Source organism: Microcaecilia unicolor, chromosome 13 (genome assembly GCF_901765095.1).
Source record: "Microcaecilia unicolor chromosome 13, aMicUni1.1, whole genome shotgun sequence".
NCBI lineage: Eukaryota > Metazoa > Chordata > Amphibia > Gymnophiona > Siphonopidae > Microcaecilia > Microcaecilia unicolor.
Genome location: NC_044043.1, coordinates 66,496,869 through 66,521,982, shown reverse-complemented (window position 1 = coordinate 66,521,982; position 25,114 = coordinate 66,496,869). Strand labels below are relative to the sequence as shown.

The 25,114-nt window shown below is 44.8% G+C and overlaps 1 protein-coding gene across 1 annotated transcript in view; it reads left to right on the top strand.

The window, feature by feature from the left end:
* PIK3CD (phosphatidylinositol-4,5-bisphosphate 3-kinase catalytic subunit delta) overlaps nt 1-25,114 on the top strand; it is a 94,479-nt gene that overhangs the window by 54,530 nt on the left and 14,835 nt on the right. Inside the window, exons 11-19 of the mRNA XM_030222494.1 lie at nt 130-180; nt 3,822-3,983; nt 5,920-6,041; nt 6,141-6,284; nt 11,981-12,080; nt 20,266-20,444; nt 20,825-20,934; nt 23,720-23,798; nt 24,093-24,260. Of these exons, the coding sequence (XP_030078354.1) occupies nt 130-180; nt 3,822-3,983; nt 5,920-6,041; nt 6,141-6,284; nt 11,981-12,080; nt 20,266-20,444; nt 20,825-20,934; nt 23,720-23,798; nt 24,093-24,260 (1,115 nt within the window). The remainder of the gene's footprint in view (nt 1-129; nt 181-3,821; nt 3,984-5,919; nt 6,042-6,140; nt 6,285-11,980; nt 12,081-20,265; nt 20,445-20,824; nt 20,935-23,719; nt 23,799-24,092; nt 24,261-25,114) is intronic.

The following is a 25,114-nucleotide window of genomic DNA, read 5'->3' as shown; positions in this document are numbered from 1 at the left end:
TTAAGGCATGAGAGTATCAGTCTTTAAGCTAGGGATTTCTCACGGTGATCATGCCTTGCTGCAGGAGTTGACTGTTTTTGGAGCTGGCCAGTTATGAGGTCCCTATAGCTGTGATTTCTGTCTTTCCAGATCCTGGAGCTGGGGAAGCAGGGTGAGCGGCAGCACTCTACAATAGAAGAGGTAAGCACAGGGCTGAATTTATGCATGTTATGGTGCCTAAGCTGTAACGTTTAAGAAGCCTCCCTTGAGCATGTAGGAAGTGAATTTTAGCTTTAATAGTTTTCCATGCTCATACATAAAATGCTACATCACGCACATACATTTTTATCAACTATTATTAAATTAATACATAATAATAATGAGCCTCCTTGTAATGTGAGGCCCTAGGCTAAAGCTTGTCTAGTTTGTACATAAATCTGGCCCTGGGTAAGCATTCGATTCCATGATGTACAAGACAAGTAGATTGTACACTCCTTGCCACATGGCAGGACAGTGGGCTAACTGGTTTGCAGGCTGCATGAGGGCATAAGTTGCCTTGTAACCAATGCTGTTTCAAGTTTTAGTCATACTTGATTAATATATTCAGTGGCGTAGCTACGGGGGGCCTGGGCCCCCGTAGATTTGGCCCTGGACCCCTCTGCTGATGAGCCTCTCGACCCCCCTCCTGTCGCCAATACTCCCCTGCCGTCACCGTGGGCTACCTTTGCTGGCGGGGGACCTCAATCCTCGCCAGCCGAGGTCCTCTTCTTCCCGCGAAGGCTTCATTCTGTTTCTGACGTCCTGCACATTGTACATGCAGGACGTCAGACTCACAGAAACAGAACGAAGCCTTTCAGATCAGCCAGGCTTCATTCTGTTTCTGTGAATCTGACGTCCTGCATGTACAACGTGCAGGACGTCAGAAACAGAATGAAGCCTTCGCGGGAAGTAGAGGACCTCCTCGGCTGGCGGGGATTGGGGTCCCCCGCCAGCAAAGGTAGGCGACTGCGGCAGGAGGGGGGTCGAGAGAGTTGTCGGCAGGGGTCATCAAAGTTGGTGGCGGCGGGGGGTGGGGTCGGCGGCGGGGGGAGTCGGCAGCGGCGGGGGGGGGAGGGCTAAAATGTGCCCCCTCACCTCGGGCTCTGTGTTAAATAAATTACATTGACATTGAAGCGAGCGAAGTGCCGATTGAAATACAGTTGATTGACCCACGGACCCTGAGGAAGAAGGTGAAACTTGGGCCGAGTCGGGCCGTGGACGGGGTTCAGACGACTGTATTCTGTTTGTGAGACTGCTTAGAATTTTTTCAGCAGCAAGCTAAGTACCCATTAAATTGAGAATTGATTAAAATTGGAAAATACAAGTGGGTTACTTTAATAGAGGTTTTTGAGCCAGTGATGATCGGGCGGTGCTCCCTAACGTTGTTTCACAACACAAGGAGCCCACGCCGGGATTGAGGCTTTTCCTCTATAATTTATAAAAATAGATAACGTCAAATATGAATTATATTTAAGTTATCTATTTTTATATAGGAGTCTATGATTATATGATTGTTGATAGATTTGACTGCCTATCGCTCCAGTATTTTTTTTTAATTCTTTATTTATAATTTTTCACATTTACATCTCATGACATAAACCAGGAAATATCAGAATATACAACTTGACAAGCAAAACAAAATTACTTATTACCAAATTCGGTTCTAAGTTAAAATTATCAGATTATTATTAGTCCACAATAGATTGAGACAAGATACTAGGAAAATGAAAGGAAAAACAAGCCTATAAAAATAAGCCAATTATTATAACGGTAAGGGCATAGCTGATATCTACAGCCGACGTATCAGCACTTTAATTAGGGAGGCAGCACATTAGGTACTTGAACATTTTCCTTAGATGAAATAAATTGTAATAATTTTTGAGGGGTAAAGAATATATAATTATTTAAACCAAACATTATATGACATTTGCATGGGAACTTCAAGAGAAAAGTAGCACCTAATTTTAAAGCTCTAGGTTTATAAAGTAAAAATTCCTTTCTTCTCTTTTGTGTGTTCCTAGCTAAGTCGGGGAAAATCTGTATTTTTTGCCCCAAAAATACATCATTTAAATGGCGAAAATATCATCTGAGAATATTATGTCTATCAGGTTCAAGAGCAAAAGTCACAAGCAATGTTGTTCTCTCTGTAATACATTCCAGAGAGTTCTCAAGAAATTCAGTCAAGTTCAAATTTGCAGTAGCCTGGGGTTGCTCCTTCGATAGTTTCACAGTTCCAGTAATATACTGGAGCCGTGTAATAGGTGGAAATCCCTCCTTCGGAATCCCCAAAACCTCACCAAGATATTTTTTAAGCATATCACCTGCTGGTATTAAAGGAGATTTGGGGAACCTATCGCTCCAGTATTGATTAAATAAATTAAGTACATAAATGCCAGAAAATGGCAGTTCTATAACATTTTTAAAAATTAGACATTTGCTGCAGAATTTTGAAACTTCTACTGCAACATTTGCAAGCTATTGCCACAGTCTCTCGAAAAAGCGGTCATTGTGCCTGTAAGCTGACCATATGAGCAGGGACATCACCACTCTGGGTTGGTTATGAGTACTGCTCCCTCTGTGCTGAGCATGACAGGGATTGCTTGCTTTGTGTCAAGTGTTTCTGATGGGAGCTAGTCTTCACAATTGTTTTTTAATATCAATAAATATAGTTTATTCCTAGAAATATCAAATATATCAATATATGTTTAATCATTTTACATTATTTTTTATTTATTTTAATTCTTTATTATGACATTTCTACCCGCATATTCCCAAGAAAGCTCAGGTTCAATGCGGCTTACATAACAAATTAAGAAGAAGCCTTACAGGACAATTAATATTAATACAAGAATGCAACTATATAGTATCCTCATCACGAAAGGGATGGTGAATAAGACAGAAAATACTTTGTATCACCTTTGTATCGCTCCATGGTGTGTCCATACCTTGAATATTGCATTCAGTTCTGGTCGCCATATCTCAAAAAAGATATAGCAGAATTAGAAAATGTTAAAAGAAGAGCGACCAAAATCATAAAGGGGATGGAACTCCTCCCATATGAGGAAAGGCTAAAGAGGTTAGGGCTCTAACGATTGAGGTCTACAAAACCCTGAGTGGTTTAGAATGAGTAGAAGTCAATCAATTTTTTACTCGTTCCAAAAGTACAAAGACTAGGGGACACTCGAGGAAGTTACATGGAAATACTTTTAAAACAAATAGGAGGAAATATTTTTTTCACTCAATGAATAGTTAAGCTCTGGAACTCTTTGCATAGGATGTGGTAACAGCGGTTAGCGTATCCGGGTTTAAAAACGGTTTGGACAAATTCCTGAAGGAAAAGTCCATAGTCTGCTATTGAGACAGACATGGGAAGCAGCTGCTTGCCCTGGGATTTGTAGTATGGAGTGTTGCCACAATTTGTGGCCTGGCTTGGCCACTGTTTGGAAAACAGGATACTGGGCTAGATGGACCATTGGTCTGACCCTATATGGCTACTCTTTTCTTATGTTCTTATGTTCATTAATCTCATTATTCTTTTACTTAAATAATGTTTGTCTTTCTATTTTCTCCTGTTGTGGTACTTATGAATTATAAATATATGAATTACATTGGTAAAGTTAAATTAGAATAAGAATTCCACAGACCTTAATCCCTATAATTCTATAAAATGGTGCCCATTCTTTTTCAAATTGTTTTCTCAAGTTTCTTATGTCATGCTGTTAACTTATTTATCTGTACGGGTCTTGCTACATGTACTGAGTGGGAGCAGTGATGATACTGCACTGTCTGTGTTCTCTGAGCAGCAGCAGCAGCTGAAAGAGCTTCTGGAGAGAAGTGTGGAGCTGTACGAGCATGAGAAGGACATGCTGTGGAAACTTCGTCATGAAATCAGAGAGCAGTACTCTGAAGCACTGGCGAAGCTGCTTCTGATAACTAAATGGAACAGGCATGAGGATGTGGCTCAGGTGAGAGGATGTGCAGAGCATGCAGACACAGTCACGTGATCCAGGTGAAAAGGACAGGCAAGACACACGGGTACAGTCATGTGATCCAGGAGAAAAGGACGGGCAGGGCATGTGGGTAGTCATGGGATCATGTCAGTAAAGACATGTGATGATGTGAACTCTTGTCTTCAAAAGATTCGATAAATTGGTTAGTCTAAAAGATGGCACCTGCCTCTATCAATTTTGTTACACTAAACAAGCATAGCCTACCCCTGTTAAAGTTTCTACTGTTCGTTATTTTCCTGTTTCATGTTTCTGTTAGCTTCAGCTCTGCTGGGGAAGGGATTTGATATATCATCTTTCTGTGGTACAGTCAAAGCAGTTTACATATTATATATACACAGGTACTTTTTCTGTCCCTAGTATGCCTGGGGCAATGGAAGGTTAAGTGACTTGCCAAGAGTCACAAGAAGCTGTAGTGGGAACTGAAGCCAGTTCCCCTGGTTCTCAAGGCACAGCACTAACTACTAGGATCATAGCCGCCGAGATGGGGGGGCAGGAGGACAAAATTCCCTGGGCCCCCAAGGGGCCCTAGCGCCGCAGTCCCACCTGCCTTCCATCAGCGACCGTCTGCTACCGGGCCGGGCTCCCTGCATTGAAATCACAGCGCCTACTACTACTACTACTATTTAGCATTTCTATAGCGCTACAAGGCTGCACAAACATAGAAGAAAGACAGTCCCTGCTCAAAGAGCTTACAATCTAATAGACAAAAAAATAAAAATAAAAAAATAAAGTAATCAAATCAATTAATGTGAACGGGAAGGAAGAGAGGAGGGTAGGTGGAGGCGAGTGGTTACAAGTGGTTATGAGTCAAAAGCAATGTTAAAGAGGTGGGCTTTCAGTCTAGATTTAAAGGTGGCCAAGGATGGGGCAAGACGTAGGGGCTCAGGAACTTTATTCCAGGCATAGGGTGCAGCGAGACAGAAGGCGCGAAGTCTGGAGTTGGCAGTAGTGGAGAAGGGAACAGATAAGAAGGATTTATCCATGGAGCGGAGTGCACGGGAAGGGGTGTAGGGAAGGACGAGTGTGGAGAGGTACTGGGGAGCAGCAGAGTGAGTACATTTATAGGTTAGTAGAAGAAGTTTGAACAGGATGTGAAAATGGATAGGGAGCCAGTGAAGGGTCTTGAGGAGAGGGGTAGTATGAATAAAGCGACCCTGGCGGAAGACAAGACGGGCAGCAGAGTTTTGAACCGACTGGAGGGGGGAGAGGTGACTAAGTGGGAGGCCAGCAAGAAGCAGATTGCAGTAGTCTAAACGAGAGGTGACAAGGGTGTGGATGAGGGTTTTGGTAGAGTGCTCGGAAAGAAAGGGGCGGATTTTACGGATGTTGTAAAGAAAGAAACGACAGGACTTGGCAATCTGCTGGATATGAGCAGAGAAGGAGAGAGAAGAGTCAAAGATGACCATAAGGTTTCGAGCTGAGGCCTCCTTCCCTCCCTGTGTCCCGCCCTCGTCTGATGTAACTTCCGTGAGGGCGGGACCCAAGGAGGGAAGGAGGGCCGAAGGGAGGCGATCTGCTGCCCTGCTGCCTGCAGCGCTTTCACACGGAGGTGAGAGGCGCTGTGATTTCAATGCAGGGGGCCTGGCCCGGTGGTGGACGGAGGGGGGGAGCAGCGGTGACCTTGGGGGGGGTGGAGGGGGGAGCAGCGGCAGCGACCTCGGGGGGGATGGAGGGGGGAGCGGCGGGGGCAGGGCCCCCGGGGGCGGCCTTGGCTCGGTCCAGTCTCTCGGCGGCCCTGACTAGGATACTAAGATGCAATGGTTTTATGGAGGGAGGGAAGATTTGGATGCTGATCAGGATCACCTTGCCACTCGCAGTTCCCTTGAGCTGTCTGGTACACTGCTTGTTTCTGTTGTATTCTGGAATGCTTATTGCTGTGCTCTCCCCACAGATGCTGTACTTGCTGCAGTCCTGGCCAGAGTTGCCAGTGTCGTGTGCCCTGGAGCTGCTAGATTATAATTTCCCTGACCACTGTGTTCGTGATTTTGCAGTTAACTGTCTGAAGAAGCTTACGTGAGTATGATGGTTTTCTAGGGAGGGGGGGGGGGGGGTCAAAAGATCTTGCGTAATCTTTTGCTGAACTCTCATGGGCTTGTGTTCTTCTCTCTGTAGTGATGAGGAATTATGTCGGTATCTTCTACAGCTGGTTCAGGTGCTTAAGTATGAGTCTTACTTAGACTGTGAATTAACCATATTCCTGCTGGAAAGAGCTTTGGCCAGTCGAAAAATAGGACATTACGTCTTCTGGCATCTTCGGTAAAAAAATCTTCAGAAAATACGCAAATGTGTTTTAGTTAGAACGAGGGATTTCTGCAGATATCATACAGTACCCATCCATAATGCATGTATAAATCATGTCTTGTTGGGTGCATGGATAACACACAACCTGCCATCCCTGGCATTTTTCAGGTAACCTTCACACCAGGGGCGTATCTACGTGGGGCCACAGGGGCCTGGGCCCCCGCAGATTTCGCCCTGGACCCCCCTACCATCGACCCTCTCCACCTCCTCCTCCCTCCCGCATGCCCGCCACCAACCCGTCGCCGATCTTTGCTGGCGGGGGACCCCAAGCCCCCGCCAGCCGAAGTCCTCTCTTCCGTGCAGGATGCAAGTTGCAACGCTTCCTGTTCTTCTGAGTCTGACGTCCTGCACGTACAACGTGCAGGACGTCAGACTCAGAATTTGGAACTCAGTCTGACGTCCTGCGCGTTGTACGTGCAGGACGTCAGACTCAGAAGAACAGGAAGCATTGCAACTTGCAGCCTGCATGGAAGAGAGGACCTCGGCTGGCAGGGTGTTGGGGTCCCCCCGCCAGCAAAGATAAGTGACAGCAGCGGGGGAGGGTTGGCGGCGGCGGGAGGGAGTGGAGAGTGTCATTGGTGGCGAGGGGGGGTCTGGCAGTGGCGGGGGGGTCCGGAAATGGCGGGGGGGGGGGATCGGTGGTGCCGGGGGGGGGGGCTAAAATGTGCCCCTCCCTCTGGTTCTGGCCCCCCCTACCGCCAGAATCCAGATACGCCCCTGCTTCACACCACAGTACCTATCATCCTCTGTCTACTTCATACATACAGACTTCATTCTATAATCTTGCACGCACATTTTCACACTTAGCCTGCAAAATTACACGTGCAGGTTATAGAATAGTGGAAACACCAGAAGAGAAACAGAATGTTCTGCAGTGCAGAAAGTAGTCCAAAGAAGAGCAGAACATACATCTTAGTATGATAAATAGGCTTTATTTGTGCCACTCTGTAAAAAAAAAAAAGGTCCCGACGAGGCTACGTCAGGGGATAAAACAGCTGTGTGACGAAACCTAAAAACATAAAACACCAATCCCGAATACTAAAAACTATTAAAACATCTTCATAAAACATGAGTTAGGAACAAACCACCAATACATTATTAGAGGCAGGGTGAAACATCAAACCTATAGAAGATAAGGCTAACATGCAGGTATAATGTTTAAATTATCCACTTTCTATGGTATCCTTATTAATCCAAACTTAGTAGAGGGGGTATTCACTAATATTCACAAAGTATAACCCAGCTCTTCATATACTTCAATATAGTTCAACCACACTTATATAAGAGGATATAATTCCACTTATTTAGGATCCTTCAGACTTCCTATCACCATCATACAGGCTAATAACGTGAGCCAGGCACTTTCATGATGGGTAGGTATTCCTCACTCGATCCATTTCAAATTTTAATAATTTTCTCTTATATTTTTCTAATATTTCATAAAATCAGTTCAAAATTGAATCAAATTGAATCAGAAAGAGCACTTAACTCAATGCTGAATATTCGCTTCGTATTTCTTCTTTCATTTCAAAACGATTACATTGAATATTCATCTCGGAGATATACACCGACATGAATTCACGTTTCGCAACTAGTGCTGTATCAAGGTAAATCTCCTAAGATTGAACAGAAAATGTATTAATCTTTATCATTTCAGCAATCCTCAATCATAAATTCATACAAAAAAGTACCTCAAACAGGTCTGGAAACAGTTCACTGCTTTCTCCATCTTGTTTCAAAAGATGGCTGCGGCGTTCTAGCTATTTAAGTGAAGATTCCTTTCAAGCTAAACGTCATTGCTTTGCTGGCACCAATCACAAAGCCCCACATTATAACTCCTCCCCTTGTATTAAATGACTGACATCCACTCGATTTCTCGATTTAAACCCCTAGGGTACACAGAATTTAAAGAGAAAATCCATGATTGTTCTTTATAGTTTAAAATATTTTCGATGTTACCACCCTCCCACCCTACTATAACATGATCAATAATTCTCCATTTTATATCCGATATTTTATGATCACATTCTATCCAATGTTGTACAAGCAGAGCTTCTTCCTTTTTATTTTGAATACGGGATTTATGTTCATTTAAGCGTATTTTCACAGGGCGCTTACTTCTACCAACATAAACCTTTTCACAAGGACATGTTATTATGTATACTACCATAGACGTTGTACAGGTAGTAGAAAAACGTGATTTTATAACTTGTTTAGTTTGCGGGTCCGTCCATACAGGACCCGACAATGTTTGATCACACCATTGACATTTATTACAACTATTATGTTGTGGATATTCATTCTCATCTTCAAGCATCCTTTTCTTCTTTTTAGAGAGCAATTCTCCTATATTTTTAGATCTTGAAAACGCAAATAATGGTTTTTCCAAAAACATCTCATCTAATTGTAGGATCTGCCAGTTGGTCTTTATAGATTGAACCACAAACTTAACTAAAGACGAAAACGGAAGAACACAAATTAAATGATCATCATTACTCTCCTCATCTCTTCGTTCTTGGAGTAGTAATTCCCTCTGTGCATAACGTGCACGCAGATAGGCTCTTTTTAAACATTTCTCAGGATATCCTCGCTCTAAAAAGCGGCACTTTAATATTCCTGCTTGTAATATTCCTGTTCCGGGTCAGAGGGAGCTGCAGCGAATGCGCGAAGTCAGGGAACTCTGAGCAGGCGCGCGCTGCGGCACCCCCCCTCAGCGGCGTGCACCCAGGGGGGGTCTGCGCTGCACCCGGGGGGGGCGGGGCACCGCCCCGGTGTCCGCCCCCCTAGGAACGCCACTGTACTGCACTAAACCAACTGTACACACCAGCTATAAACAGACCATCAAGCCAGAGTATGATAGAACTCATAAGACCCAATAAAAAAATCAAACTATATAATACTACTGGATGTGGCAACTCACAGAAACTTGTACCAAATGATTCTGAATAAACAAGAGAAGGGACATATACCTATTGTTCCTTATGAGTTTCTGCTTTATTACGTAAACACGCTCTAATAGACGCGCTCTTTAAACATTATACCTGTATGTTAGCTTCAGGGGCGTAGCCAGACTTCGGTGGGAGGAGGATCCAGAGCCCGAGTTGAGGGGGCACATTTTAGCCGCCCCCCCTGCCACTGACGCAGCCTCTAGTGAGGCGAAATGTGGCCACGTTGGGACTTTTTTTTTACAGAGTGGCACATTTAAAGCCTATTTATCTTACTAAGACGTGTGTTCTGCTCTTCTTTGGGTTATAGAATAGTTTCAGTTATGTGCATAAGTTAATTGGCAAGTTATGTGCTAATTGGCACTAACAACCAGTAATCACTGGTTACTGCCAATTAACTCCACGGGACACGTAAGGAAGGAGTGGTCTGCCGCTGCTTGCTGCACTTTCGAAGGTGAGGCGCTTAAATTCAATGCCAGGGAGCGACGGAGGATGGGCGGGCTGGACTGCGGCGAAGGCGACGGCCCCCCCTGGAGGCCCGGACCCGGGGAATTTTGTCCCCCTGTCCCCCCCCTCTTGGCGGCCCTGGCTATTGCAGCAGCCCGGCGGTATTGCCCACCTCTAATGTGCACCATTTCTGGCTCTACAAAAATATTTTCCATTTTTGTAGCGCTGGTGTTTACCCGGCAGTAATAGGGCATTGCTGCGTGCTGCCCGATTACCACCGGGTTAGTGCAGGAGCCCTTACCGCCACCTCAGTGGATGATGGTACATGCTCCCCCCTGAAATGGCTGCACGGTAAGCGGTTCACTTACTGCATGGCAATTTCTTTGCAAAAAAAAAAAAAAAAAAGAGACAGCCTTTTACCTGCTGTGGTAAAAGGAGTTCTCGGCGCGTGTCAAAAACATACGCTGATGCTAGACAGGCCCCTTTTACCACAGCTTAGTAAAAGGACCCCATAGTCACTATTCTAGAAACTTAGGGCCCAATATTTAGCCAGCGGCAGGCAGCATGTTTGCTGTCTGCTGCCGGCATGAAACCCAGATGTTCAATGCCGAACCGTATCTGGTGACCAGCATTGAATTTCTGGGTTTATTTTGGTTACTAAACAGTTAACTGGCTATGCCGCTATTCAGCTCTAACCAGTTAACATTTTAGCAGTCAATGCTAGGCCTGCTATTTAAGTGGTCTATTTTTGACCGCTCAACATAGCCAGTTTGGTGCTGAATATTTGCACCTATGTTGCGCGATATAGCCGGTTAGCAGCTAGCCACTAATCGAGATATTCAGCAGGATAGAACTGGTTATCGCCCACTGAATATCCACAGTTAGGCGCTTAAATGCTATTTAATCAGCCAGGAGCCGTTCCTGGCCAGTTAAATAGTTTTGACTATCAGGGGGTTAAAGTGCAAAAGACACAGCGCGTAACTGCAAGGGGGTGTGGATGTGGGAGGGGCATGGACGGGTCAGAGGACTGCCCAGCCCTTACATGCTAAGATTCTAGAACACTGTTAATACATGCAACTGCAACATTTAGTCACTGTCATTTACACCATCCGTTGACATGGCATAAGCAGCTGTGCTAGTATTCTATAAGGCCAATTATGCCTGTACTACTACTACTATTTAGCATTTCTATAGCGCTACAAGGCGTACGCAGCGCTGCACAAACATAGAAGAAAGACAGTCCCTGCTCAAAGAGCTATGTAATAAAAGTGAGCCAAGTATAGGACAATCAAGCCATTGTGACATCACTGATGAGGTTGGCTCTTATTGGTGGCCTGAGGCATTATGACATGACAATATTAGCTCTGGTTACAAGAGACTACTACTACTACTATTTAGCATTTCTATAGCGCTACAAGGCATACGCAGCGCTGCACAAACATAGAAGAAAGACAGTCCCTGCTCAAAGAGCTTACAATCTAATAGACAAAAAAATAAAAATAAAAAAATAAAGTAATCAAATCAATTAATGTGTACAGGAAGGAGGAGAGGAGGGTAGGTGGAGGCGAGTGGTTACAAGTGGTTACGAGTCAAAAGCAATGTTAAAGAGGTGGGCTTTCAGTCTAGATTTAAAGGTGGCCAAGGATGGGGCAAGACGTAGGGGCTCAGGAAGTTTATTCCAGGCGTAGGGTGCAGCGAGACACCACTTAACATTTATAAAGCGCTACCAGGGTTACACAGCGCTGTACAATTTAACACAGAGGACAGTCCCTGCTCGAAGGAGCTTACAATCTAAAGGACAAAAAAGTGCAGTCAATCAAATTGGGGCAGTCTAGATTTCCTGAATAGATGAATAATGGTTAGGTGCCGAAAGCGACATTGAAGAGGTGGGCTTTGAGCAAGGATTTGAAGATGGGCAGGGAGGGGGCTTGGCGTATGGGCTCAGGGAGTTTATTCCAAGCATAGGGTGAGGCGAGGCGGAAAGGGCGGAGCCTGGAGTTGGCGGTGGTGGAGAAGGATACTGAGAGGAGGGATTTGTCCTCCTCTCAGTAATTGGCAATATAGAATTTGCACTGAGCGTGCAGCATCCTAGCACCTAAATTTCAGTGACCTTTTTAGAATTACCCCCATGGAGCCAGTTCTCTGTACACTGAAGGCATATGCTACATGATGCACACCATCTCCTGATGAGCGGCAGAAATGGTTGTGGGTTTATTTATGTCTGGTTCAGTTTGTCTCCTTTTTCTTCTCTTCTTCAAGGTCCGAAATGCACGTCCCTGCTGTTGCTCTCAGATTTGGACTTATCCTGGAAGCCTACTGCCGGGGCAGCCATTACCACATGAAGGTCCTGGTAAAGCAGGTATGGTAGGGCAGGAGGAATAGTAAAAAAAAAAATTCTATTTTACATTTTCCATCATTTAAATCTATTCAGTTCACAAGAATTTATGAAAGGTCTTTTTTCTATCAAGCGGTTCATATTTGGAATGTTTTACTATCTTTTTTTAACTCGGGCATCTTCTTATGGGAACAGTTTTGTTGTGGTTTCAATCATATTTGAAGGGGAGGAAACAAGAGAGTATGTGTGGGAGATGAATTACTATATTCTCTTGATACAGGTGTTCCTTAGGATTCGGTTTTGTCTGCTATGTTCTTTAACATATATCTGAGGCCTTTGGGTCATTTTTTGTGACCATTAGGAGTATCCTTCTGTACTTATGCGGATGATTTGTTTTCCAGTCACTATGAGTGTGCATGATGCTATTCTAAGAATGCAAAATGTGCTTGAGAAAGCTCAGTTGTGGTTGAGAAATAAAGCTGAATAAAACTGAATTATTATTTATGAGTGCAGACTCTTCTATGGTATTTCCTGAGTCTATTCTCCTATCAGGAGCCCTTGTGCAAGTATCATCTCAGGTGCGGACTCTGGAGGTACAGGTTGCTTCTGCTTTTTCTTTCAGACCACAGATTCAGCACCTGATTTGAACTTCATTCTTTAAATTGCTTCTCTTAAGTAGGCCGCATCGTCTTCGTCCTATGGTTGATTTTGTGAGAGTTGTGGAAGCCGTGGTGTTATTTGGGATTGATTATTATAACCTGGTATATCTTGGATTGTCTGCAGCATGTACCCAATCTCTGCAAATAGTACAGAATTCTGCAGTATGCCTGGTTTTTGGCTTGCTGAAATGTGATCATATTTCAGCTTATTTAAAGCAATTGGGCTGGCTGTTTGTAATATTCAGGGTGAAACTCAGGTTATTGATGTTGATTCATCGTGTCTTATATCATGATACTACTGTGTACTTGAAGAAAGGGACTTTTTCCAATTGCTGGGCCTTTAGAATGGAATCGTTTGCCAGCTAGACTGAAACATGAGACTCATTTGCTGACATTCAAGTGCAAGTTTAAATGACATTTGCTGTGCTTGGAAGTAACCTGTTCCGGGGCAGAGGGAGCTGCAGCGAACGAGCGAAGTTAGCGAACTCGGAGCCGACAGACGCGCGCCGCAGCACCCCCCCAGTGGCATGCACCTGGGGCGGACCGCCCCCACCGCCCCCCCCCCCCTTGGTACGCCACTGCCTCAGGGTACCCAGTTTTCACATGGAGACTCTTTTCTCTGTCATTGTGGCAGTAAGAGAAGGGGAATTTCTTACTTCACTGGACCTGACAGAAACCTACCTCCATATTCTGATTCATCAGAGGCTCCAGAACGATTAGCTTTACCATTTTGGGGCAGCACTATCAATTGTGTGGTCTCCTGTTTGGCTTGGCACATTCTCCAATGCGAGGGTGGTCGCTGGGGTGTCTCTGCAGAAGTAGGGTATCCTAGTGCATCCTTATGTGGATGATTGGGTTGATTCAGGCAAAATCCTTTCAGGAAAGAAGCCAGGTCGTCAAGTAGCATGGTGCAGGTTTTTGAGTCATTGGGCTGGGTGATTAACCTGGCCAAGAACAATCTGTATCCATCATATAGAGTAGGTGTCCAGTTCAACATGCTTCAGGGTAGTGGCTTCCTGCCAGTAGTGAGAGCACAGAAAGTGCAGAGTTGGGTTCAGTCTCTCCTCAAAGCAAAAGGTCCACAGGCCCGGGATTACGTACAGGTTTTGGGTGTGATGACCACATTACTGGATATAGTTCAGTGGGCCAGGATGCCCTTTTGTCCTGTTGGTCTCCCCAGGAGGAGGTAAGGTTGCTGCTCAGGGGCAAGTTGTGGCACAGTCTGAAGTGGTTGCTTCATACCCCCAACTTGGAGGAGGGCATGAGTTTGGAACCTCAGGAGTGGAAGATTATAACCATGGATGCCAGTATCAAGGGATGGAGTGCCCATTGCCTAACTCAGGTTGTTCAGTGCCTTTGGTTATTGGAGGAGGTTCATAGGTCCATCAACTGACTGGAGACCAAGGCAGTTTGACTGGTGCTGCTGTCATTTCAAAGCTTGCTCACGGGCAGGCCACTATGGGTGCTTGTCAGACACTATTGCTGTGGCTTACATGAATTACCACGGGGACACAAAAAGTTGAAAGGTAGCAGAGGAAATGGCCCTTCTAATGGCCTGGGTGGAATGTCACCTGGTGGATCTGTCAGCTGCTCACATAGGTGGCATGGAAAATATGCAGGTAGATTTTCTGAGCAGAAATGTTCTGGATCCCGGGGACAGGGCACCTACAACATACTAGTAAGCATGTGGGGCCAGCCAGTGATGGTTTTAATAGTGTTGATGAGCAGTGCCAAGGTGCCCCAGTTTTTCAGTTGCCAGAGGGAGTTGAAGTTGGAGGGCATCAATGCCCTGATACAGCTTTATCCAACCTCTGGCTCCTCTATGTGTTTCTCCTGTGGCCACTGCTGGGTTGAGTCATTAAAAGGATCAAGCTTGATGGAGATCCTGTGGTGTTGGTGGTCCCAGCTTGTCCAAAGAGACCTTGGTATGGTGACCTAATATAGCTGGTGACTGGGAATTGGTGAAGATAACAAACCCATCTCAGTTTTTGTCTTACGGCATGCCTCTTGAGAGGTGCATCAGAAAAAGAGAGGTTATTCTGAAAAAGTGATTTCTCCCGTATTGCGGTCGCAGAAAAGATCTACCCTCCTTGGCCTATGTTAGAGTTTAGCATAATTTCAATGGATGGTGTGTGGATCGCCAGGTTGTTCCCTTTAAATCTTCTACAGTGGAAATTTTGGAGTTTTTTTCAGGCTGGTTTGCACAAACAGATGTGGTCACATTTTGTAGAGGAGTTAAACTCATTAGGCCTCCACACTGTCCGTTAGTTCCTCCTTGAGATTTAATTCTCAATTTGAAGGCCTCTGTGAAGTCACAGTTTGAACTCATGGTAGGGAATATAATTTAAAGATATGACCTTGAAGATGGTTGCTATTTCATCAGCGAGGAGGCTTTAAAAATTACAGGCCTTATCATGCAAGGAACCCTTTCTAGTGTTTTGTAACCTCCTTCCTCCTCAAGGAAGTGTCGGCCTTTCATGTCAACCAGACTATTACACTGCTAGCATTGGAAGAGGCCAAATGAAGGTCTCCTTGGTCAACCAGATAATCTGGAGACACATCCTCTCGCACCAAGGATGTGTCTCCAGGAGCTTCTGCCCAGGAGGGAAGGGTTAGGACAGCTGTTGTAGTTGCTGATTCGTTCATTAGGCATGTAGATAGCTGGGTGGCTGGTGGGCATGAGGATTGCCTGGTCACTTGCCTGCCTGGTGTGAAGGTGGCAGACCTTATGTGTCACCTTTATAAGATTTTAGATAGTGCTGAGGAGGAGTCAGCTGTCTTGGTGCATGTGGGTAACGATGACATAGGAAAATGTGGGAAGGAGGTTCTGGAAGCCAAATTTAGGCCCTTAGCTAGAAAGCTGAAATCTAGATCCTCCAAATTACTATTTTTGGAAATGCTTCCTGTTCCACATGCAGGATCCAAGAGGCAGGCAGAGCTCCGCAGTCTCAATGTGTGGTTGAGACGATGGTGCAGGATAAGGGATTTAGATTTGTTAGGAACTGGACTACATTCTGGGAAAGGGGGAGCTTGTTCCAAAGGGATAGTCTCCACTTTAACTGAAATGGAACCAGGCTGTTGGTACTAACAGTGGTGTTCCAAGGGGTGGGGGCGGTCTGCCCCGGGTGCACGCCACTGGGGGTTGGCACGGCGCGCGCCTGCTCTGAGTTCGCTGACTTCGCGTGTTCGCTGCAGCTCCCTCTGCCCTGGAACAGGTTACTTCCTGTTCCGGGTCAGAGGGAGCTGCAGTGAACGCGCAAAGTCAGGGAACTCTGAGCAGGCGCGCGCTGCGGCACCCCCCCCCCAGAGGCGTGCACCTGGGGGGAGGTCTGCGCTGCATCGGGGGGGGGGGGGGGGGTGCTGCACCCGGGGGGGCGGGGCGCCGCCCCAGGTGTCCACCCCCCTAGGAAAGCCACTGGGTGCTAACTTTTAAAAAGGAGATAGAGCAGCTTTTAAACTAAAAAAGTATCCTTGAAGGATACTGTTGAATCAGGATCTTTAGGGAATTCTAATAGAGAGGTTTTATTAATGGTGAACGAGAACCAGGAGTGTTTAATGGGAGAACAGAGTAAAGGATGCAAATTATCACGATCAACTTCACAGCAGCTTGTAGATGCTAGGAAAAAACACATTTGGAAGTGTCTATATACAAATGCTAGAAGCTTAAAAAATAAGATGGGAGAATTGGAGTGTACAGTACTAAATGAAGAGGTAAATATAATAGGCATCTCAGAGACCTGGTGAAAGGAGGACAATCAATGGGACACTGTGTTATCAGGGTATAAATTATATTGCAATGACAGAGAGGATCAAATTGGAGGGGGGTTGCGCTATATGTTAAAGAGGGAATGGAGTCAAACTAAGTACATATTCTATATGAAATAGCAGTGTGGAATCCTTGTGGATAGAAATTCCATGTGTGAAGGGAAAGAGTCTATAAGTAGGGCTGTACTACTGTCCGCCAGGATAGAACAAACAGACAGATGAAGAAATGTTTACAGGAATTGGGAAAGCTAGCAAATTTAAAAAGAAGCAACATAAGTACTGTCAAGCTAGATACAAAGCATTGATCATGAAGGCTAAAAGAAAATATGAAGAAAAACTTGCTGCAGAGACAAAAACTCATAATAACACCTTTTTCAGATACATCAGAAGCAGAAAGCCTGGGAAGGAATCTATGGGGCCGTTAGATCATGAAGGAGCAAAAGAGGCACTCAGGGAGGACAAGGTCATAGTGGAGAGATTGAATGGATTCTTTGCTTTGGTCTTTACAGAAGAAGATGTACCTGTACCAGAAATGGTTTTCAAGGGTGATGATGCGGAGGAAGTGAAAGAAATCTCTGTGAGCCTGGAAGATGTACTCAGCCAAATAGATGGTATACACTCCAGGGTACTGAAAGAACTCAAACATGAAATTGCTGATCTGCTGTTAGTGATTTGTAACCTGTCGTTAAAATCATCCGTAGAACCTGAAGATTAAATGGTGGCCAATGTAACACCGATTTTTAAAAAGGGTTCATGGGGTAATCCTGGAAATTATAGTCTAGTAAGCCTGACTTCAGTGCCAGGGAAAATAACAGAAACTATTATAAAGAATAATATCATGGAACACATAGACAAACATGGTTTCCTGAGACAGACTCAGCATGAGTTCAGCTAAGGGAAGTCTTGCCTCACCAACTTGCTTCATTTCTTTTAAGGCGTAAATAAACATGTGGATAAATGTGAGCCTGTTGATGTAATGTATCTAGATTTTCAGAAAGCTTTTGATAAAGTTCCTCATGAGAGACTCCTGAGAAAATTAAAAAGCCATGGGATAGGAGGCAATGTCCTTTTGTGGATTAGAAATTGGTTATTAGACAGAAAACAGAGGGTAGAGTTAGACAGCCATTTTTCTCAATAGAGGAGGGTAAATAGTGGAGTTCCACAGGGATCTGTACTGGGACCAGTGCTATTTATCATATTTATAAATGATCTGGAAAACGGAACCACGAGTGAGGTGATTAAATTCACAGATGATACAAAACTATTCAAGGTTGTTAAAACACATGCAGACTGTGAAATATTGCAGGAAGACCTTAGGAAATTGGAAGACTGGGCATCCAAATGGCAGATGAAATTTAATGTGGACAAATGCAAAGTGATGTACATTGCGAAGAATAATCTGAATCATAGTTATCTGATGCTTAGGAGTCAGCACTTAAGAAAAAGATCTAGGTGTCATTGTAGACAATATGTTGAAATCTTCTGCCCAGTGTGCGATGGCGGCCAAAGAGCCAACAGGATGCTAGGAATTATTAGGAAAGGGATGCAAATAAGACCAAGAATATTTATAATGGCTCTGTATGCTTCATGGTGTGACCTCACCTTGAGTACTGAGTTCAATTCTGGTCATCATACCTCAAAAATGATATAGTGGAATTAGAAAAGGTTAAAAAAAGAGTGACCAAAATGATAAAGGAGATGGAACTCCTCTCATATGAGGAAAGGCTAAAGAGGTTAGGGCTCTTCAGCTTGGAAAAGAGATGGCTGAGGTGGGATATTATTGAGGTCTTCCTGAGTGGTGTAGAACAGGTAAAAATGTATTGATTTTTCACTCTTTCAAAAATTACAAAGACCGGGGAGACACGCAATGAAATTACATGGGAATACTTTTAAAACAAATAGAAGGAAATATTTTTTCACGCAATGAATAATTAAGCTCTGGAACTCACTGCTAGAGGATGTGGTAATGGTGGTTAACGTATCTGGGTTTAAAAAGGGTTTGGGCAAGTTCCTGGAGGAAAAGTCCACAGTCCGCTATTGAGATAGACATGGGGGAAGCCACTGCTTGCCCTTGGTTTGGTAGCATGGAATGTTGCTACTATTTGGGTTTCTGCCAGGTACTTGTGACCTGGATTGGCCACTGTTGGAGACAGGATACTGGGTAGATAGATTATTGGTCTGACACAGTATTACTGTTCTTATGTTATGCTTGACTGGATGTCAGGAGAGTGTTGTGTGTGTGTGTTTGCATAGGATGGAGGAGTTCCACCATTCAGATTGTCTGTTTGTGTTGTTGGAGGTCATAAGAAAGGTGAGGTGGCATCCAAGATGGTGAAGTTTCTACACATGGCAACAAGCTAATGTTACCTACACCTACATCTAGTGGCATCACTACATTGATCTGAAAGTAGTTGAAAATTAGTATGCTCATCATATATATTCAGTCTACAGTGCCATCCAGTGGATACAAGCTTGCGGAAGTCCAGACTACTTTAACTAACTTTCAGACTGTGAACTATAACTGCTCCAGTTGTTACATATAACAAATCTGCTTGAATTGGTACTTCCTGTAAATCAGTGCATTATGTTGCTAACCCCCCCCCCCCCCCCCTAATAATGGTCTGACCCAGCACTGATACCCTTTTCAGTGCTGGTAGGTTCACTCCCTTCTATCTTCCTAAGAACCTAATGAAGTAAGCCAGTGTACCCTCCCTGGCCCAAGTTCTTACTAGTGCTCATAGATTCATTCATTTCTGGCTCCCATTCCAATATCCAAAGCTAAAGAAACTAAGTCAATCTGTTGAAGTTTGCTCTGTTAAAAGAAAAGGGTGGGGGTGGGAAGACTGTGTTCCTTTGCCAGCTCTGTACAGTGACAGACAAGCTTAAGATCCACAGAGCTCATTGATTGCCCCACAGCAACAAAGACCCCAGCCTGTGTGGTGTTTGGGGCCCTAGCAGCTTTCTGTGGAGGGGGAAGGGAGGAGAGGGCTCCAGGGTACATACTGTGAAGAGTGGCATAGGCAGTGAGTGATTCCCAAACTTGTCTTGGGGGGAAACCCAGCCAGTTGGGTTTTCAGTGTATTCACAATGAATATGTATGAGATAACTTTGTGTAGTACCTGCAAAATTGCCTTCCTGAATATCCATTGTGGTTATTCTGACAACCTGATTAGTTGGGGGACTCCAAGGATAGGTTTGGGAATCACTGGTGTAGAATGTACTAGATACAGGGTGGAGGAGGGAGCACAGGGGATGTATTGGTGAATATCTTGGAAGTAAGGTTTTAATTTTGAACCATGGAGAGATCTCATTGTCCCCACCTTTTGTAGCTAAAACCAGTCTTTTGAGTGTCACAACAAGAGCTTGTAGACTACTTTACTTGAAGAGACTCTCTGCTATTCCATTAGATCTCCGTTTGGAACTTTTGTTGCCTGTTTTTAAAACTAAGCTTAAAATGTTCCATAAGGCATTTGGGTCTTAGACACCAACTGCTACCTTTCTGGGTGCTGGACATTACATAGTGTCGGATTCAGTTCATATCCTGCTTTTTCTGCTGTGTTTTGTGTTAACTCTTTTCTTTTCTTTGAATTATTATAGTTCTTTTTCTTTTGTATTTTTTTTATTGTAAACCGATTTGATAGTGTTACTCCAAAGCAGTATATTAAGTTTGAATTAAACTTGATTCAACTTGAAACTACAGACACAACAAGGTGTAAGCTGGGGAGAAATAATGAACCTTGACTTGCCTTCTTTTCATGTCTTTCATTGTTCTTGTTCTTTCTCAGGTGGAAGCTCTCACTAAAATGAAGGCCTTAAATGATATTGTGAAAATAAGTTCTCAAAAGCCCACAAAACCCCAAACCAAGGAGCTGATGCATGTAAGCCTGAAACAAGAGAACTACCAAGAAGCACTTTCAAACCTCCAGTCTCCTCTCAACCCTAGTGTCATCCTGGGGAATGTGTGGTAAGCAGGGTGATGGTGTTGATTGAAAGAACCTGTCTTGCATTCATATGCAGGGTTCCCCTTAAGCACATTCATTCAGGGGTGAAGATGGGGGTCACTGTGATAAATAGTGCTGTCTTTGTCAGTTGAGTTAAGGTCCATGGTTGTGTTTGGGGGAAGGGGTTTCTCTAAACAGGGAGGGGCAATGTTGTATTTCTGGGATGGGACTGGGAGTCTCTGATAGGCAGTTCTCTGTCCATATTGGTGCAATATGCGAATCTCTGACAGTGCTGTGTCTGTGAGATTGGGGATTGTTTATGGTGGGCAGTGCCATGTCTCTGTGTGGGTGAGGTTGAAGGTCTATGACTGTATCTGATATATATAATTTTTTTTTTTTGCAGTGTGGATCTTTGTACCTTCATGGATTCTAAGATGAAACCCCTTTGGATCATGTACAATAACAACGAGATGAACCAGAATCGTGTTGGCATCATTTTTAAAAATGGGGATGGTGGGTGTAACACATTAAAATAGTGTTTCACGGAAGATAGTACAACAAAACATGACTTGTATTTCCCAGAATAGATATTCTGATACATGTATGTTAGTCTGCTGGTACAAAGGACGCCAAACTCACAAACAGGTAGATGCTTCTACGTAAAGACAAAGGAAACCAAGTAATAGTAGAGGGTGTCACAAACGATGACCAGCCAAGGAAAATATGATAACAGTTTTTTTAATAAAAACACCAGAGGGTGGACCCGACATGGTCCATGTTTCGGTGAATGGTCGCCTGCCTCAGGGGTCACAATCAAACTTCTACAACAAAGAAATAGCAAGATGTGCTTGGTGCAGAGTAACACAGCAATCATATTCCAGTTGTAGTCTCAAACAATGTAGTAGCGCAAGACAATGTACCTACACTTGCTAGTCCTGGACTACTGTGTTGTTTGAGACTACAGCTGAAATTTGATTACTATGTTACTCTGCACCAGACACATCTTGTTTTTTTCTTTGTTGTAGACGTTTGATTATGACCCCTGATGCAGAAGGCCATTTGCTGAAACACAGACCGTGTTAGGTTCATCCTCTGGTGCTTTTATTAAAAGACTTTTATCATATTTCCCTTGGTAGGTCATCGTCAGGGCCGGTCTTAGCAAGTGCGGGGCCCTATGCAGACCAATTTGACGGGGCCCCACCCTAGCTCTGCCCCCACCCTAGCTCCAGAGCCGGCCACCCCTCCCTCCGAGCTCCAAGGCCCCCAGCTCCAGGGCTTGTCGATCCTGCACAGTCAATGCCAACTGTAAACCATGTCTTTTTCACAAACACAGATACACCCTAATCCACTACAGAATAAGTAATCATAAACTTTCTATTTAGACAAAAATTAAACTGAACCCCCAAGATGCCAGACTCTGCATACAACACCACAGAAACAGAAAATGTCCCCTAGTACTGTGCAAAATATAAAGACAACAGATGTAAATTTGAAAAAAAAACTAACAAATACCAATCACCACTTTACAAATTAACAAATAGAAATAAAACAAATATAGAAAATAAAATAATACCATTTTATTGGACTAATACATTTAGCTTTCAGAGGCCAAAACCTCCGTCCTCAGGTCAATACAGTATAGAGCTGTTACAGTATCCTATCCTGACCTGAGGAAGGGGGCTTTGTTCTCTGAAAGTTTGTCAAAATGTATTAAAATTAGTCCAATAAAAAGATTACCTTATTTACATGTTCCATTATAAACATTTATTAACACAGCTACAATACTAATATCCTAAAGCAAAAAAATAAAAATATATATTTTATTTACAGTTTGTCGTCTCTGGTTTCTGCTTTCCTCATCTTCTTTTCACTGTCTTCCATCCAGCATCTGTCTTCACTCTCTCTCTGCCATCCAGTGTCTGCCCTCTCTGCTGTCCCCTCCATCCAATGTCTGCCCTCTCTCCCTGCCCCTTCCGTGCACATCTGCCCTCTATCTCTGCCCCTTCCATTCACTGTCTGCCCTTTCTATCCCTTCCATCCACTGTCTTCCCCTTCTCTCTGCCCCTTCAATCCACCATTTGCCCTCCCTCTCCCATCCATCCGGGTCTGCCCTCCCTCTCGCTCCCCCCTTCCATCTAGGATCTGCCCCTCTCTCTGCCCCTTTTTTCAGCCCCCAGTTCCAGCCCCACTAGCCCACCAGTCCCCCGTTTCAGCCCCAGCCCTTTTCTCCCACCAGTCCCGAGCTTCAGCCCCCAACCACTCCTCCCTGTCCCCTTTTCAGCCCCCAGTTTCAACCCCAGTCCCCAGCCCTTTTCTCTCACCAGTCCCAAGCTTCAGCCCCAGCCACTTCTCCCTATCTCCTTTTCAGCCCCCAGTACCCACAGTTTCAGCCCCTGCCCCTTTTCCGCCTCCAGTCCCAGTACTAGCCCCCTTATCCCACCTACCCTCCTTTTCAGCCCCCAGTTCCAGCCCCCTTCATCCACATGCCTTGTATTAGAACCACCCTTTTCAGCCCCAGAACCATTCTCCCACCAGCCCCATGCATGGCCCCCATTTCCCATATGGCCCCTTCTCAAACCCCAGTTCCAGCCCCCTTCTCCCATCTGAGTCCCCCCCCCGACCCCACCCACCTAAGAACTCTGTTCTGCTGCACCCACTAACTTTAAAAAAAAAATTGAGAAGCGCCGAGTAGCAGGCAGCGCCTCATGTCTGCCCTGCTACAAATCTCCTGCACATCGTCGGGCCGGCCTTTCCGCATTAAGTCCCGCCCTCCTCTGAGGTAAGAGGCTCTTCCCGCATTAAGTCCCGCCCTCCTCTGAGGTAATAGCCTATTACCTCAGATGAGGGCGGGACTTAATGCGGGAAGAGCCTATTACCTCAGAGGAGGGCGGGACTTAATGCGGGAAGAGCCTGTTACCTCAGAGGAGGGCGGGACTTAATGCGGAAAGGCCGGCCCGACGATGTGCAGGAGATTTGTAGCAGGGCAGACACAAGGCGCTGCCTGCTACTCGGCGCTTCTCAATTTTTTTACTGAAGAGCAATCGAGCGGCAGGCGGGGCGACCCCAGGCGCGCCGCGCGGGGCCCCCTTGAGCGCGGGGCCCTATGCGGCCGCCTCGCCCTAAGACCGGCCCTGGTCATCGTTTGTGGCATCCTCTACTATAGTTTGCTGGTACATACATATGGTTTGTATATTAGTACATTGAACACACACACACATTGACGTTGAGATTGACATGTGTCACTGTAAGCAAATGGGAGGTTTGTTAATACATTGTGTGTTTTGTGACACTGGAGCAGATCTTCGACAGGACATGTTGACGCTACAGATGATTCATCTGATGGACATTCTTTGGAAACAGGAGGGCCTGGATCTTAGGTGAGCTACCTGGAGCTAGCCTTAACAATCACTGGAACCACTGTAACTTATGCCTTCCAACTCTACAGTTTGTGATCAGTGAAACTATGTCCATAAGTCAGTGTATCTGTATAAGACTGAACGTACTCAGGCTGATTGAGAATTCATAAGATTCTGTCACTGTAACTTCTGGGAGCAGCAGAAGGCTGGAATTATACAGTGGGATTGAAGCCAGGTTCAATGACAAGTGCTCACTTTGGGACGAATCATTCTTGTGGCCCATCCTGCCTAACCCTGAGATTCTTCTTACCACAGAATGACTCCATATGGATGTCTCTCAACTGGAGACAAGACAGGACTTATTGAAATAGTTGGGCACTCAGATACTATTGCCAATATCCAGCTCAACAAAAGTAACATGGCAGCCACTGCAGCATTCAACAAGGATGCACTCCTCAACTGGCTCAAATCGAAAAATCCTGGGTAAGTAAAGTTTATGTTCTGTATATACGCATGTGCGGGGAGGGCTGTTGTCACATGATATGAAAGCCAGGAAAAGAGGGATATGGGGGTAGGGAGGGGAGGGAAAAAGTGGCTAGGGTTTGGTTGCAACATTTGGGTAAGTTAGAAGTTCCATGATATATAATTGGAGAAGACATGTGTGTGGTGGTAGGGGGGAAATATGTCCCGCAAGGTGTAGCAGAGGAAGAAATTGGTCTAATGAGGGGGGTGGGGAGAAGATGTGGTCCTACCCAGTAGAAGCAAGGTTCCCGTGAACTGTGGAGTAGGGGAAGGAAGAGATTCTGTGTGAATGGTAGGGGGATGGAATTGTCCTGGCAAGGGGTGGGGGAGGAACATGGGTAAACTGAGATCCCATTTGTAAGTACTGTCTAATTTAGATTTTGTGTGTTATGTAGTTAAAACTGCTGGGATCGATATTTTGCTGAGCACTACCGACATTCTACCTGGAAATTTGTGTTGAATTTCCAGGTTTATGGAGCCGGCCAAATCATAGCTGGTTAAGTGCGATTTAGCACTTAACCAGCTATGGTAAGCCTCATAAAGATAGGACTGACATTTATGTGGTTACCTTGGTCGGTTAAGTGCTGAAAATCAGTACTTAACCAGTCAAGTGCTGACTCTGCCCCTAGAACACCCCCCAAATAGCTGGTTTTGACTTGGGTGTTAACTGGGTATTTTCAGCAGCACTTAACTAACCAGTTAAATGCTGCCAAGTATGACCGCTTAGCTCCAAACAAGTGATATAACTGTCCAGAAGCCATTTCTGGCTGGTTAAGTTGTTTTCAATATTGACCCTGCTGTGTTTATTCTACATC